The 17031-nt window shown below is 50.6% G+C and overlaps 2 protein-coding genes across 4 annotated transcripts in view; one reads left to right on the forward strand and one right to left on the reverse strand.

The window, feature by feature from the left end:
• Positions 1 to 16202, forward strand: part of TRIM67 (tripartite motif containing 67) — a 44574-nt gene extending 28372 nt beyond the window's left edge. The window contains exons 2-10 of one of the 2 annotated variants that reach the window (XM_066235992.1): positions 1324 to 1419; positions 2964 to 3086; positions 4535 to 4645; positions 6505 to 6664; positions 8576 to 8721; positions 10190 to 10328; positions 11720 to 12023; positions 14780 to 14942; positions 16066 to 16202. In XM_066235992.1, the coding sequence (XP_066092089.1) occupies positions 1324 to 1419; positions 2964 to 3086; positions 4535 to 4645; positions 6505 to 6664; positions 8576 to 8721; positions 10190 to 10328; positions 11720 to 12023; positions 14780 to 14942; positions 16066 to 16131 (1308 nt within the window). In that variant the 3' untranslated portion in view covers positions 16132 to 16202. The remainder of the gene's footprint in view (positions 1 to 1323; positions 1420 to 2963; positions 3087 to 4534; positions 4646 to 6504; positions 6665 to 8575; positions 8722 to 10189; positions 10329 to 11719; positions 12024 to 14779; positions 14943 to 16065) is intronic. The other variant, XM_066236002.1, reaches the window with a different exon arrangement.
• Positions 16203 to 16307: 105 nt separating this feature from the next.
• The window catches only part of C1H1orf131 (chromosome 1 C1orf131 homolog), a 35731-nt gene continuing 35007 nt past the window's right edge, over positions 16308 to 17031 (reverse strand). Inside the window, exon 7 of one of the 2 annotated variants that reach the window (XM_066236053.1) lies at positions 16308 to 16673. In XM_066236053.1, the coding sequence (XP_066092150.1) occupies positions 16649 to 16673 (25 nt within the window). In that variant the 3' untranslated portion in view covers positions 16308 to 16648. The remainder of the gene's footprint in view (positions 16674 to 17031) is intronic. The other variant, XM_066236061.1, reaches the window with a different exon arrangement.

Below are 17031 nucleotides of genomic sequence, written 5' to 3' on the forward strand. Positions count from 1 at the left end.
TCCCCAGGTGATATTTATGCTGCTGGCCCAGGGACCACACTTTGAGAACCACTGATATAGTAAAGAATCACATTCACCAATTCATTCATTCAACAAATTGTGTTTAATGCTACTGTGTGCCGGTGGTCTTCCTGAGTGTGAGCAATCCAGGCAGGCCCCTGTTCCAGGAGCTTACGTTCCAGGCAGGGAGACCGACAGCGAGCCTCTGTGAGCTGGGGGTGGACGTTCTGAAAAGGACAAAGCAGGGTGAGGAGAGGCCTCACCCACAAGGTGACCTTGAGCAAAGGCCTAAAGAAAACAGGGAGTGGAGGGGAGAGAGACAGGGCATGACCATGGCCTTTCTGACCCTGTTTTAACCCATCCTCAGATTTTGACTATGAAAATGAGAGTTATGTTAAAAGGCAAGATTATCACTCTACTCAATAGCTAGGTTTTTTAAAAATCTAATATCGATTTTTTGGATTAATTTGAGAGAGAAAGAAAAACATTGATTCCTTGTTCCACTTATTTATGCACTCATTTGTTGATTCCTGTATGTGCTCTGACTGGGGATTGAATGCACAACCCTGGCATATCATGACAACACTCTGAGCTACCCAGCTGAAAATAGCTAAATTTTGAAGACAAATTTGACTGTATGTGTGGTTTGTTAAAAAGAAACTTGATGCTAAAGGCCATAGATTTGGCCTCAGCTGGCCGTTTCACATTTGGGTCCCAACCACCTGTGTCTGTACCCCTCTCTGCAGGTGGGGAGAATCTAGGGCTAGGGGGCTGCCACCAGGAGCCTGCACCCCTTTTAGATGATGCTTCAGGATTCCCAGCCATATGGCTCTAGCCCATCTCTAGGGTCTGTAGGGCTCTTTCCCACCCCCCCACCCCCAGACCAAAGGCAACTGTGTGGGCATGGGTTGGGTAGAGCTTGGTTGGGACCTGGGCTGTCCATATATAAGCATCTGAGAGCCCTACTGAGAATGGATAACGCTGCCCTGGGAAGACAGGAGACCAACCCAAACCAAGGACTCTTGTCCTGGGTTCTGCGAACATCAAGACCAGCCCATGAGCCCAAGCCAATCAGCCAAGCACTCCTGGCCTCTCTGCAGCTTTGGGGTCCAGACAGAAGAGAGGAGGTCAGTCAATACTCAACCTGTGCTGGAAAGGGAGCACATGTCATAGGCACCACAAGTCCACCTCTGTCCCTTCATAAATGAGAACGGTGTACGGGCAGGGTCGGCTCTACCCTCCATAAACACCAGTCTACGATGAAGTGCATACCATGTGCCTTTAACGCCTCCTTCCCCTTTTCAACCTGTGATACCTTTTTAGGCCCAACTATCTCAAGCCTTAAATGGAGTTTCCGACAAGGCAAAAGAAGCGAAGGAGTTTCTGGTTCAGCTGAAGAACATTCTGCAGCAGATCCAGGTGAGCACAGCTGCAGCGGTGGGAGGGCAGTGGGTGTAGCAAGTCATGAGAAACATCAGGAAGGAAGGACAGTATGGGTGGGTTTTCAGTGGTGCGCATGAGTTGGTTTGCTGTCCCACTGCCCAGCCTCAGAGGTGGCAGATACCACACATTCACTCCAACACCATGCAACCTCTGATGGCTGGAAGGAGATTTTGCATTTACTCAGTGACAGGGGATCATAGAAAAATCTGGAAAGAAGTCATGCAGTCCCCTGCATGGCCACGTCTTCCTGCGTGCTGTCTGTATACAGTGTTGGGTACTCACGTAATCAACGCATCAGAATGTAAATCCATCATTTACTAAATAAGTGTATATGAGCCCTCAGGCAGTGCCACATCCTGAGCCAGACACAGTTCAATAAAGCACCGCGTCTGACCTCAGGAGCTTCGTCTGTAAGGAAGAGTGCGCACGCATGTGCTCCGTGTAAATGTACATGTAGAGGAACATACACATAGTGAACCTGTGAAGTAGTCCAGCGTCAGGTTGGAGGAAAGGGCCCAAGGGCACCGAATCCTTGATTGGTCCATAAAGCCATCCTGCCTAACAAATAAAGTGAAAATTCAGCCACAACTCATTTCAAGTCATGTTTCCAATGTTTCAGAGACATGAGATACACTAGTTTGGTGGGGCTGCTATAACAAAGGACCACAGACAGAAATGTGTTGTCTCACAGTTTTGAAGGCTAGAAGTTCAAGATCAGGGGGTCAACAGGTTTAAGTTTCTTTTCTGAGGTCTATCTCCTTGGCATGTAGACAGCCATCTTCTCTCTGTGTCTTCATGTGGTCTTCTGTGTGAGCCTGTGTCCCAGTCTCCTCATCTTACAAGGACACCAGTCACAGTGGATTAGGACCAAACCTAGTGACCTCATTTTAACCTAATTACCTTTTTAAAGGCCCTGTTTCCAAATACAGTCACATTCTGAGGTACTGGGGTTAGGACTTCAATATAGGAATGTGGGGTACACAATCTAGCCCATAACAAGAGGCCTGAACTCATGCGGATCTTAGAGACTTAGAATGAGAAAGAGACCCTATAGCAGGAACATGAGATTTGTTTGTTTGTTTTACTGGTTTTTAACTATAAAAAACAAAATAATATGTTACCAAAATTGTGAAAAGTAGAGAATAATAACCAGAACAAAGAAAAAGTCACCAATATTTCAGCATCTGAGGTGACCATGCTATTCCATTGCTTTAGACACACACACACATGCAATATGATGGGATTTCACAGTATACAACTTGTAACCTGCTTTTCTTCCTCTCATGAGGATTTTCTATAATATTTAAAAATCCCTCTGAACAACATTTGAATAATTAAGGAATATGCCACCATAGAGATGTGCTGAGACTCATGGTTCCCTTCCCCTAACTCATAGTTACACTGTTTCCAATCTTATAAAAACAAGAACAAGGCCAGAACAGCTTCCCTGACATGTGTCTCTGTGTCTAGCACTTATCCCATTCTGGCATGCTCTCTCCTAACGCCCTCTGCTTCCCCAGGAAAACGGACTGGACTACGAAGCCTGCCTGGTCGCCCAGTGTGATGCACTGGTTGACGCTTTAACTCGGCAGAAAGCCAAGCTGCTTACCAAGGTCACTAAAGAGAGGGAGCACAAGTTGAAGGTAGGGACCTGGGACATAGACGCACCCAACGCTCATTGCAGCCTCTGTGCCTACCGTGGGTGGAGCATGCTCACAGTAAGCACTAGGTCAATATTGGGTAAGTGAGTGAATGAATGAATGAATGAAGAATGAATGAATGAAAAACAAGGAAGGAATGAGCAGGCTGCTCCTGGGCCTACTTACACTCACGTGACTCCCTGAAGCCCGTCTACGCACATGCTCTCCCTCCAAAGCCAGAGTCAGAAGCCCTGAATCCCGCTGATATCAAATCAGAGGTCCAGTCTTGCCCATCTTCTCTAAGTTCTGTGTTCCACCAAAGGGACTCCTGTTCTCATCTTGCAGAGCACAAGTGACCACTGATGGAGATGAGACCTTGCTCTGTGTTACAAATTTCTTTACGGTTCGGACTCGCGAGGCAAAAGACACACCAGATACAAGTTAATGGGCAGAGGGCTGGAACTCTTAGGCGGATCCAGCCCCGAGAAACTGCGCCACTGCATATTTATTGAGTTCCAAAAGCCATAGCTCAGCAGATAAAACTAGAAAGTTACACAAGCCTTTTTTCCCATCCATTTCATCCCCAATCCTGCAAATCTATTGTTTCTTTCATGAACAAGGACACAAGAAGAGTCAGAGTCCCAGAGCTTATCAATCATAAAGGACATCTGGTTCTTGGAGGCATTCCTCCAAGAATCCTGCATACTTGCATTCAAGTAACCTAGGCCAGTGTCTCCCCATGGCCAACACACTCCAAGATCTCTTGTCTCCAAGTAACCCTTACTCTGCAGTTAACTGCTGTTTATATTGATGCAGGGTTGTCTTCTACAGCTCTGCTTGGGTCTCTAGCTCTGCCTCCTTTCTCAGGCTGTCTCTGATGTGTTGTGTACTCAATAATCAGTAATAATAACACAACCTCATCCACCAAAGGTGGGGAAGATTTCCCCTCAGACAGCACTGGGATCCTGGCCCAGGCAGGTGCCCTGTGAGCATGCAGCTTTGAAAAATGACTTCTTCATTGTCCCAGGGCTCGATCTGTTTTATAGACATTTCTCAATGAATCAGAAAATATTATTTTCAAGGAAAGAAAGAATGAGTTTTGGGGATGGTCCATGGTTTACCAGCAAAGCAACAGAGCCCATTGAGTTACCCAAGATCAAGGGAGAAGAGAGATGAGAAGTTACAGAGTTTCAGATTAGGCACTTCCTCTGTTCTTCCCTCCAGAGTGTAGGAAGTTTAGTCTGTTGGGTGTTGTGGCCCCACATATTGGGAGGTGGGTCCATTTACTCCCAGTAATGAGGGTACATGGAGCTCAGAAGCACGGTGGTGAGAAGAGAGATTGCTTAGCAGTTTAGACCAGTGCCACCTCCCCCAGGTCTTTCTCCATACTATTTCTGTGACTCTCACCGCAGCCTGGCTGCTCTTCCTCTGATGGGATTCTTTCATCGCAGATGGTTTGGGACCAGATCAATCACTGCACACTGAAGCTGCGCCAGTCCACGGGGCTGATGGAGTACTGCCTGGAGGTGATCAAGGAGAATGACCCCGCTGGGTTCTTGCAGGTGAGCAGCTCCCCAGGACACCAGGCTTAGCAGCCTTCCTCCACTTCCACCGCCACTCCCAAACTAGCCTAAATTTTAGGAAGGTCGTTCCAATGGCTTGGAGTTGAGTAGATTCTTCTTCGCTCTAGAGTAGCAGAAGTCCTAAGTTCTCATGTTGGCTCTCCTTCTCACCAGCTGTGGCCTTGGTTCTATGTCCTTGTTAAAGGAGCAGGTCAAGTGTCATCGTCTTTAGGGCCCAAATGCCATGTTTTTATGCTTTGATGTCCAGAGATCCCAAAGCAACATTTTGCCCACAAGTAGGAAAGGTCAGTCTTTGCCAAGTGAGCTGGAAAGAAGTGAGTTAGTAGAATCTACGTAGCTTGTCGCCTCAAAGTGCAGAGCCCTACAGGCCTGGACAGATGACTGCTGCCAGGCTGACTCAGTCATGAGCATCTCCCAGGCACAAGGCAGTGATTCAGAGAGGAGCTCAGCCCACCGTCTATAGAGAAAATGATAAATACCCTCTCTTAATCTCCAAGATGGGTACACAGCTCTAAGGGGACACTTGAAAATGTCTGAATGGGCAGGACTATCCAGCCACAGAGATCTGGGCTGGGAGTGTGATGCACAGAGAGTTTGGTGAAGAAGCTGCAAAACAGCTTGGAGGACACATGGTGGGGGGCAGGAGTGAGCTTCCAAATTCTAGGCATATGGGAGATGTTCTTCAGACCCTGTGAGAAACTACTACTCTGTCTCACTTTGCAAAGTACTAGATCAGGCAAAAGGGGTAGGATGAAGAATGCTTTTGTATATTTAAAAAGTGTCATCTGGGCCCTGGCTGGTTGACTCAGTGGTGGAGTATTGGCCTGGTGTGTGGATGTCCCGGATTCAATTCCCAGTCAGGGCACATAAGAGAAGCACCCATCTGTTTCTTCATCCCTCCCCCCTCTTACTTCTCCCCCCCTCCCTCCCTCTTCCCTTCCTACAGCCATGGCTCAATTGGAGCAATTTTCCCTGGGCTCTGAGAATGGCTCCATGGCCTCTGCCTCGGGCACTAGGAAGAGCTTGGTTGCTGAGTAATGGAGCAACAGCCCAGATGGGCAGAGCATTGCCCCCTAATGGGCTTGCTGAGTAGATCTCGGTTGGGGCACATGTATAGTCTGTCTCTGCCTCCCCTCTTCTCACTGAATAAAAAAATAGAAAAAAAGTGTCATTTGTTTCACAAGAAGGTTTGGCCTAATTTCTTTCACTAGCCAGTACACTTTATTTATTTATTTAGTTAGTTAGTTAGTTAGTTACTTTAGGTGAGAGGAGGGGAGATAGAGAGGCAGACTCTCACATGCTTTCCAACTGGGATCTAACTGGAAACCCCATCTGGGGTTGATGCTTGAGTATCAAGTTATTCTTAGTACCTGAGCCTGACATGCTTGGACCAACCAAGCTATCTGCAGCACCTAGGGCTGATTCTGAAACCAATCAAACCACTGGCTGTGGGAGAGGAAGAGGGAGAGAAGGGGGAGGGGGAGAAGGGGAGAAGCAGATGGTTGCTTCTCATGTGTACCCTGACCAGTAATCAAACCCGGATATCCATAGGCCAGGCCGACATTATCCACTGAGTCATTGGCCAGAGCCACCAGTGCACTTTACATTGAACATGACTGAGCTTTTAAAATATGATTTCAACAACACAGTGTATTTGCATTTGCCCATGTCTGTGAGGGCAGAGGTCATTCCCTCTCGTCCATGACTTGAGCACTAGCTGAGTACAACTCCTGCTTGTCCCTGATGACAAGAACAAAGTTCCAACTCCTCCCTCATCATCTGCTGCATGAATTTGTCCTTTGCAAATCAAAACCCTTAACCTCTGTGCTCCCTTTAAGATCTCGGATGCCCTAATCAAGCGTGTCCAGGTATCCCAGGAGCAGTGGGTCAAAGGTGCCCTGGAGCCAAAGGTGTCTGCTGAGTTTAACCTGAGCTTGGACAGTGAGCCGCTGCTGCAGGCCATCCACCAACTGGACTTCATTCAGATGAAATGTAGGGGTGAGCCGGGACTGGCCCAGTTCAGTCAGTGCCTCTTTTGGGAATGGTGTCCCCTCTAAGGGAGCAACTTAGTGCCACCAGAAGATTGTGATACTGGGAGGGAGACAGTGTAAGAGGGGAAGATGTCCAAGTCACTGACCTGGCTCAAGTCTCAGCTCAGCCATCTGCTAGCCAGGTGACCTAGGACAGATAATGCTGTGGTGTGAGCCCAAGTGTTCCCACTTGTAGAAAAGGATTATCTGTTCATTCAGAGACACTCAGTGAGTGCCCACATGAGCCAGGCACTATTCTTCATGCTGAGGACACAGCTGTGAACAGCCCTGCAAACTCCAAGAGTGAGCGGATATTCTAGAGAAGAAAGCAAGCTACACACAAACAAATCTATAATATATTGTCTGATAGTGGCAAATGCTTTTCTGGAAGGGGATGTGGGAATATGTTGAGGGGAGAATGAGTAGAGAGATGCAAAATAGGGAAGAACATTCCAGGTGGCAGGAGGATGGCAAGTGCCAAGGCCCTGAGGCAGGAGTGTTTCTGTATTCCAAGAAGAGCAAGTAGGTCAGAGGGGAAGACAGAATGAGGGAGGGCAGTAAGAGGTGAGTTCAGAGAACCATGGGGGACAGAGGCTAAGGCTTAAGTAAACTTTGCATACCTTTCCCAGGTTACGAAATTAGCCAGCCCTAGAATCCTGTTCTAAAAGCTGCTTCTCCAGAGACACCAAGGGTATCTTCAAGAGAAGGAATAAAGCTGTTTAGGTGTTTTTAAGCCAAAATATCAAAGGGCTGAGTGCCACACCTACAGAATCTGTGAACTCAGGAAAATCCTTGCCTGCAAAATATGTGACCATTTTTAAACTAAAGAAAAGACCAGGTTCTTGCACATCTCCATGCTCACCCCACACTCAGCTTGCACCCAGGGGAGGTTTGGGAAAGCCAGGTGCCCCAGTTGTAAATGAGATGTGGTGTGAAAAGCAGGAGGAGTCTGGCAGGGTGGGGACAGAAAGAGGGTGGCTCTGGAGCGTTGGGCTGCTGAAGGAGAAGGCTTAGAGCTTCTCCAGAGCTCTGGATGGATGGGGCAGTGAGGTCCACAGAAGAAGTGGGAGAATGATTAGCAGCGCCTAGGGACCGAGAGAGGGGTCTTCTGTGCTGGTAAATAGGAAGGCTACTGATTCTGTAAACAGGCAGGGGTTGCATCCAGCTAAACTGTCCTCTAAAACCTGGAATTCGGCACCAAATTGAAATCTGTAGTTTTTCCAAAATGGATGTTGCCATTTTTCCCCTTAAAAAATGTCAGTGTGGACTACATTTATTTCTGAAATCTCTTGAGCCTGAACATAGCTTTAGAACAAATTCATTCTCCCAATCTCACCTTAAAAAAACGTTTGATTCAAATTCCTACTTCCATGGGTTTACTGTTTGATATCCAGGATTGCCCCTCCATCCTGGGTCAAATTCCCTGGGCCTTTAAAATGCTCCCAGCCAAAGGCAATGTGTCTTTGCATTTTACAGCCCTCCCAGAGCCCAAGCACTTCCCAAGCTGCACGCTGGCTGGCCCGGAGGTTCCCTGTGGGCCTGTGCTGGGCTGGGAGGCAGTGGACAGAGGCTGTGCTGGAATTCCCAGGGGCTCCTCACAGTACAACAATTGAAACCATGATTGTCAGTGGGTGGGAGAGAGGACCTCTCTTCTTTAGAGGGATGGAGGCTCCTGCCATGGCCTCTGAGATTCCTGGTCACTCTGTGCCTGCCCTCATTTGCCCACCTTGAGTCTAGACCCAGGAGTAGCCTCAGGATGGCCAAGGAGGGAAATCAGCCACATGTCCTTCTGGGAGCCGGCCCCTGGGGAAGTGGGTGGCACAGGTGTCCCCGTACCCTGAGGAGGGGCTGTGCTCTAAACTCTCTGGTCCTGTCACAGTGCCGCCCATCCCCCTACTGCAGCTGGAGAAGTGCTGCACCCGCAACAACAGCGTCACGCTGGCCTGGAGGATGCCGCCCTTCACCCACAGCCCTGTAGACGGCTACATCCTGGAGCTGGATGATGGGGATGGGGGGCAGTTCCGGGTGAGCCCTGCTGCTGGTTTTAGTGGGTTCTAACACGTGAGCCGGGAGTAGTATTTACTGCCCCAACCCCTGGAGCAGCCCAAGAGGCTGTCCTTAGCCCTGAAGCCACCAGAGAGGGTACTGGCCCTAAGGACAGAAGGCCGGGGTGTGTGCAAAGGTCCAGAGGCAGAAATAAGTTTTCTGTGTTCCAAGAAAATCAGGTCAGAGGGGGTCTGGGCTCACAGGAGATGATAGGCAGGTCAGGGTGGGACCAGCAGGCAGAGGTGGCAGCCACAGAGAAAATCCAAGATGGCTTTTCTGTGAAGACTAACACAGGGCTGAGCTGGAGATGAGCTCAGAAAAGTTACTACCTTGCACATACCTACCTCCAAGTTGACCCCAGCAGTTCAGCCATATCTATTCTTCAACACCCTCCCACATATCCGCTTCACATTATCTGTTCACTATTTTACCCACCAAGGTGCATGTGGAAGATATTTGATAAATGGCTATTGGAACTTTCTGAAACACATGACCCCAGGGATGAAATACCACAAGAATGATACCCTGGGATGGTGTCCCAACCCAGGCCCCCTAATAGAACTTACCTTGAGATTTGACTCTGCGTCTTCTCAGAGCTCCTGCTTTCTTCTGTCCCTGAGAAGCTATTGTTAATAACTTGGAATAACAAGTGAAGAGTAAGCCCCTAAACAACCAGGCAGAGTGCAGAGACAGAGGAGAGATGCAAAGGGTACATGAATAGGACCAGGGTAAGTGTGAAGTGAACGGGGAACAAAGTCAATCCCGAGAAAATAATCTTTGGCGTCTGATGCAGCAATGTCTACTCACCCAGGAGGCCTAGAAAAAAGCTAGAGGGTGGGGAGGGGAGCAAAGGGACAAGGAGTGGAAGATTTCAACCTCGGGGGTAGGAGAATATGGGGAGGCCTGGAGCACCCCCTGGGTGGTTCCAGCCCAAATCAACTTGAACCTGCCTTTGCTTGGTCACGCCCTTCCTCTGCCTTTTCTCGTCATGGGTGATGATTCTTTTTTTTTTTAACTATTGGTTATTTTGTTTATTTAGATAATTAGATCGTTTTTCTAACTTAAATTCCTATTGGAAACCAATCATCTTTTATTGCTCCATCCAAGAAGGAAGGGGAGGTGTCTGCACCTCTATCCCCCTGGAGGCATTGATGTCAAAGGGCTGGCTTCATCAGAGGCAGGACATGGTCTGGCTGTGTCCTGAAGACTGCGGGCCTATGGTCCCTCCCTGCCTCTTGAGGACCCCATCACACCCCACAGCGTCTCGGGCAGAGGGGCTGGTCAGTCAACAGTGAGGGTCAGTGCCCAACTTAAGCATGGTCTGTGCCCTGCCACTGCTTACCCAAATTCTTACTCCGTCACCCTAACACGTTTAATGTCAACATGTTGCTAAGAGAAATTCTGCAGATAACAGAGGTGCTAATGAGCAGTCTTGGCTCTCTTTTAGGAGGTGTATGTCGGCAAGGAAACCCTGTGCACCATCGATGGTCTCCATTTCAACAGCACCTACAACGCCAGGGTCAAGGCGTTCAACTGCTCCGGTGTTGGGCCCTACAGTAAAACTGTCGTCCTGCAGACGTCTGATGGTGAGCCCCAAGGTTTCTCGGGGGAGAGAAAGACACAGGCTCACTGTGGGTGAGCTTCCAAAGGAGGAACCCACATTTTTTCCCAGGGGCCAGGAACCACCATCATCTGCTTAAGATGGAGCAGTGAGGGGGTGAAGGGAATGAGGTGGCTGTGAGGCAGCACATGCCCCCCAGCCCTGTCCCTGCTCTGCTCACCTGCTCCTTGTCTTCGTAAGCCACGAAAGACAGAGACGTTCCTTCACTCCATTTGCTGGGTTTGGCAAAGGACACTAGCAGTTGAGAGGCTCAGAGTGACTAAAGTCCGTCTTACAAGGGACACAGAGTGGGCAGGACAGTCCCAGAGAGGAGAAGGCCACACAGACACAAGGAGGCACACACACCAGCTCGTGGGTCTGAGCCTTCCTTGCAGCGGGGAAACTGTTCCCCAAATACCCAGTGCAGAGTTCCGATCTGATGGCTCCCACACTCAGCTGTGCCCTCCCAGGTTTCAGGCAGCACAGCCACATCCATCGTGACCTGCTGAGCGCTCAGTGGGGAGCCATGACATTGATAAGGAGCGTTGCGATGAGGTCGGTCCCGCTACACTAGGCCGACCTGCCTTGGCTGCAGGGTTTCCAGGATGGTGCCCATCTGGTATTATTGTCGTCATTTATCCCAGAGCATCCTCTGCTTGCCAAGGAAAACAGGATGAGCCCGGACCATCCCCGGGACAGGGAGGAGAGAGGACAGGAGCAGACGCTGTTTTCAAGGGCATCACTGTGATGCTTGCTTCAAAATGGTGTGACCTGCAGAGACATTTTATAAACTAGAAGTTTCACTCGGCTCTCTTCCTGGGAGTTCCTGGCCTGAAGACAGGCAGTCCCCATCCTGTGCGCTGTGGCCATAATTTTAGAGGAAGGGCCTCACTTCCCACAACCAGAGGGAGAGCAGAAGGGGGTGCCACTGGATGGGCTGAGAAACAGAAGAATGGAGCTTTGTGACTTCGGTTACATCACTTCCTCTCTGTGTCTCAAATCTCCCAGCCACCAGGTAGGGTGTGAATGCCCACTTCCTCCTAACTCACAACAGTGAATGTTCAACAGTGAACATGCGAAACAGTGTCAGAAACCCAGACTCTGGAAATGCATTTAGATGTGGGGCTTGGATGCCCAAATGTCCAGGTTTCTTGGCAAGTTAGGTTCGTGGAATCAGGAATGTGGGTGAACATAGATCACCAGAGAGTGCATGTATGTGTGTGGGTGGTATGTGCATGTGCAAATCACACAGGGAGGAACATGTGGTGCTGTGTGCCATTTCCTAACAGACACAAGTAAGCCTGTGTCTCTGAGCCCAGGTAAGAGACTGCTAGCAAATTCCATCTGGTGACCTGTTCTTGTCTCCTTCCTCTCCAGTGGCCTGGTTCACCTTTGACCCCAACTCTGGGCACCGGGACATCATTTTATCCAATGACAACCAGACAGCTACCTGCAGCAGCTATGACGACCGGGTGGTGCTGGGCACAGCAGCATTCTCCAAGGGCGTGCACTACTGGGAGCTGCATGTGGACCGGTATGACAACCACCCGGACCCCGCCTTCGGGGTGGCCAGGGCCAGCGTGGTCAAGGACATGATGCTGGGCAAGGACGACAAGGCCTGGGCCATGTATGTGGACAACAACCGCAGCTGGTTCATGCACTGTAACTCCCATACCAACAGGTGCGCCGTGGGCCCCTTGCCCTGCCCTCCTCACATGCGGGTGTTTGGGAATGAGGGTCCTGTGGACCCGTGTCCCTTCTGCCATTCCCAAGTTTGGGCATCAAGAATGTGTTTTCAGCCATGTTGGTGTCCAATTTCCTAGTGGCTTTGACTCTAACCAGGTAGAAGTGACCACAGTCCAAATGAACATAAGCAACAAACAGGTTTCTAGGCTCTTCAGCAAGATACACGCCCAGGTTCCCCAGGATCCTCAGCTGTGGTTCTCTCCCTGATTCTGCTCCACTTGCCTGTGCATGCCGTCAGCCCAGGCTTCAACCCCTGCAAAGCCGATGGGCTCGGGCTGCGGCCAGGTCTCTGCAGAGGGAGCATGCAATTGTCATTACCATGCAATTGTCTACCTGGATTGACCCTTCTCACTGCCCTGCCTCTAGTGGGCCTTACACCTGGGCAGCAGACCCCAACAGGGCAGGCCTGGGAGGGGCAGGCATTGTTGGAGGGCTCACAGCTGAATACTATAAGGGCACCCCCAGTACAGCTCTGCCTGTGGATACCCTGATGTCTGGGCTCCTCCAGGGACTTGTGGGCAGCTTGGTCAGACACAGCAAAGGCTGTGTCCCATCATAGCTCAGCATTCTCTTTCTCTTCTTCTCCCCCACCCCCACACATGTTTTGTGTGTACAAGGTGGGGGGATGGAAAATCCTCAAAAGCCAGCATTGGCCAAAGACCCAGGAATGGAGAACTATGGCCACCATCAGCTATGGCTGATGTCTCAGGAGCCCCCACAGAGGATGTGAGAGAGGAACGGTGCATGGAGGTGCCACCCTTTGTCTCCAGCAGGGTCCTCCTCCCCAAGGGAGTAGGGGGATGGGGACAGAGGCCTGCTCTCTGGTGCTTATGGCTCTGACTACGGATGGTCTACATCAGCCACTTGCTGATTGACTTGTGTGTCCACTCACTTACAAAAGGGCTTTGAGGCAGCCTGAAACATGGGCTGGTACTCCACAGGGTTAATGGTATAGATGCAGGAGAGGGAAGAGGGCCACAAGAAGAACATATGAGCAAACAGACAGCCACCTCCTTGCTGTGGGTCTCCTTTTGGTCTGCTAAGGGTCGCCTTCACAACCAGGACAGGCAAGGAGCCTCAAGGAGCCGAGTGACTGGGTTCTCTGTGCTCTGGGTCTGCCTGCAGCTCCTGCATTCGGCCCTAGGGGTCCTGGTCTGGGACAGAGACTTGCCTGAAATCCCTAGGGGCGCTGGAAGCCAACCAGACCCCCTTTCACCTGCCTTTTCACTGGCAGAGTGACCTGTCTTTCCAGAGGCGTGGGGGAGAGAGACCACTCTCTCCCTCTGCACCCTCTGCCTGGGCACCTGGGCATTGCAGGCTGAGTAGCCTCCTGCACAAAGACCATAAAGTAGACAGAGTCCAGGCCCACCAGCTCCATTTCTGCTTGCTTATGTCAAAGCACGACCCAGATACACTGTCTGCTGATGGGAGTATGGGCAGGGAGTGTTTGCAGAGCCCTTACTTGCACCAGACGCGTGGGAACCACTTGATTTACAGAATCCTGCTGAATCCTCACTGAAGTCCTGTTGTTACCTCCATTGTACAGATAATGAGACCTGGGCTTAGAAAGGTTAACTGTGGCCCAAGTCACTGAGCTAATTACAGATCCTGACCTGGTTCTGTGTGCATGGTGGGGCAGGAGGAGGAGCCCACTGATGGAAGTTGGTGATGGGTGCATCCACGTGCCTTGGGCTGAGGCTGCGCTTGGGTGGGTGGGAATCACATTCCTGATCCTCAGACAGGTCCCAACCGACACCTGGTGGTCCGTGTGCGAATAGCAGCCATGGCATTGTTCTAGTTCTGTTTTCACACCTGTAGGACCCAGCTCTAGGTAAGCCCTCCTCACAACTTTTCTTGTTCTTCACCCCATCCTCAGCCTCCCACTGATGGGCGCATTCCCAATCAGGAAAGGACAAAGATGGTTTTCTTACCAGACAGAGCAGCCTTGGTCAAGGTTAAGCCCTCATCCCCAAGCACAGGGAAAGGGAGTCAGCTCATGGAGGAGGCAGGTCAGCCGAGACCCCCGGAGAGTGCTGATCATCTGATTAAAGCTTCTTCCAAGCTCCGTGGGTATGAATTTCCACCACCATGAAGTGTACGATCACCAACATTTATCACAGTTGATCACCTGTGGGATGGTGACTCAGATGGGGACTTGATTCCAGATTCAGCACAGGTCCCCTGCCATGGGCTTCCTCACAAGAATCCCAGGATGTTTCCAGGGAGACAGGCTGAAGTGTGTGGGGCCCTTCATGATCTCAGCACCCTCACTCAGCTAAAACTGAAGAGGGCACTGACTCAGTTCTTTCCCTTGGCAGGAAAATAGCCCTCCTCAGCCATGCTCCCTACCCATGTTTTCTCGTGGGACCCACTAGTTAAAACCCCAAACCCCTGGTGTCCAGGTCTCAGATACTATCAAGAAAGAAAGGGCTAAATAACCTGGTTCCTCTAGGGTAAAGAGCTTTACCTGGAGAGTAAGGTCTTCCTGTGTGGCCCCATAACAGGTGAGTACACTTCAAGAGAAGGATCCTAAGCCCAGAACAGTCCCCTGTACCATCAAGGGGGCTGTATTTTTTAGGTGAGAGTATCCCAATGGGAACCAAGCATCCTTTAAGTGATTTTCCTGAGATATCACCTACATCCCAGGCTAGGTGTGGTGATGGGCCCTCCTGGGGCTTCTCTCTCCCCTAGGACAGAAGGCGGTGTTTGCAAGGGGGCCACCGTGGGAGTGCTGCTGGACTTGAATAAGCACACTTTGACCTTCTTCATCAACGGGCAGCAGCAGGGCCCCACGGCCTTCAGCCACGTGGACGGGGTCTTCATGCCAGCCCTTAGCCTCAACCGCAATGTACAGGTACCTCGCCCCCATGCCTACCCCCAGGCCAGAGACTGCCTGGCTGCTCCCCTGCTGCTCTGGGAACCTTGGAAGGGCACTTGGGCAAAGCAGCCTTGTAGAGAAGCCAACTACATTGCAGCTCACCTTGGGCATTCCCTGGAGGCTGTCCTCTATGGCATGATCAATTCTTACTTGTTCACTTTGAAATGAGCAGAGGCACTAAGGCAGCAGCTTGGAGAAAACAGTGGATGGGATCAGGGCAGGAGGATAGAGTAAGAAAGACAAAGTGACCTCATTTGCTGGGAAAGCAATCCGGACCCCAATGGCCAGATATGTGCCTTGGAGTGAGGATGCCAAGCCGTCACTGAGCTGTCCTGTGTTTTATTCCTCAGAGGAGAGTTGGGGGTTCACCACTCCTAAGGTGCTGAGTCCCATCCTGTTCCCCCTGCCCTCTCTGGTCCCCTCAGGAAGCAGGCAGGAAATGTGTCCTTTGTAGAGCTCAGGGCTGGGCCCAGTCCTAAGGGAGTGAGTGCTGATATCTCAGGAGCCCCCACAGAGGATGTGAGAGAGGAACGGTGCATGGAGGTGCCACCCTTTGTCTCCAGCAGGGTCCTCCTCCCCAAGGGAGTAGGGGGATGGGGACAGAGGCCTGCTCTCTGGTGCTTATGGCCCTGACTACGGATGGTCTACATCAGCCACTTGCTGATTGACTTGTGTGTCCACTCACTTACAAAAGGGCTTTGAGGCAGCCTGAAACATGGGCTGGTACTCCACAGGGTTAATGGCATAGATGTAGGAGAGGGAAGAGGGCCACAAGAACATATAAGCAAACAGATAGCCGGTACACCCACTGAGCACCAGCCTTGCCCAGGCTCCTGGCTACAAGGGCAGAGTGGGACCCAGGCAGCTGGGTAGTTCCCATTATGAGCAGAGAGGTGCAGACCAGCTCCCGGCGCCAGCTTGTGGATCTTACATTGGTGATCTGAGTGGCACCATAAACAGCAGACCCATAATGCCGAGGAGCTGATGCCTGTGGGGACCCCAGCAAGCAGAGCGTAGCATGTAGCTGCTGTGCTGTCTGGGGCACTCTGGGCTTGCGTGGCAGCCTCTCCACACTCACTGACCCTGCCTTCATTTCCAGGTCACCCTGCACACAGGACTGGAAGTGCCAACAAACCTGGGGCGGCCAAAGCTGTCAGGCAACTAGCCTCCAGTTCCAGCCCCGCCTGGGTGTCTGGGAGAAGCTTGCCATCCCTCACTAAGTCCAACAGACCTGTGGGCAGATGAGCACGTCACAGTGCGACCCAGAAGCCACTGAGTATCTTAAAGACACGCGTTCTTTGAGGGATGGAGAACAAGTCTGTGAGCTGGGCCTGCTGAGGCCGCCATCAGTGGAGAGCTTGCGTGTGTGTCCCGCTTTGTCCCACCTGGACGCTTCAAACACTCACAAAGGGCCCCTTCTCAAGGGAATGAGAAAGTCTTCAGGGTTTACAGTTTGGTTTCCTGCCATCTGTTTTCAAAGCTTGCATTTGGGGGAGAGGGTAGATGTTGAGGAGAAGGCAAACTTGGTGATTGGCATCCTGAAAGCAGGCGGCAGGAAACCCTTTAGACTTCCATGTCCCGAGTGTCCACCCCTTGCTGGGACATCACTTCTTCAGAATTCCAACGTTGCAGGTTCCCATCTTTGCCAGGAAAAGTTCTTTAGCTTTTTCGTCCTGGAGCCTTCAGTATGTTCTGCTACTTGAAGACCTAATACAGGATCCATAGAAAGGGCACATCATTCATTTGATCTTTGCCTCTCTCGTTGAATTCTTAAGAACCTTCTAGAATGGTTTCCTTAGGTCCTTCATTCGTCAACCATCTCTCTCTCTGTCTCTGTCTCTGTCTCTCTCTCTCTCTCTCTCACACACACACACACAATAATCTGCTAAAATTAATTCACTCGGTTCTTAGTTATTAAACACAGAAGAAAGCACAGGAATTTCAATTTGAATGACTGTGACGAGTCTCCAGTTGGTGATGGCTTTTCTGGAACTGTCTCCCCAAGAGGTTACCTGAAAACCTGTCTGAGCTGCTCCCCTTAGCTGCACAGACTCATGGCACATGA

The sequence above is a fragment of the Saccopteryx bilineata genome, chromosome 1, assembly GCF_036850765.1.
Source record: "Saccopteryx bilineata isolate mSacBil1 chromosome 1, mSacBil1_pri_phased_curated, whole genome shotgun sequence".
Taxonomy (NCBI): Eukaryota; Metazoa; Chordata; class Mammalia; order Chiroptera; family Emballonuridae; genus Saccopteryx; species Saccopteryx bilineata.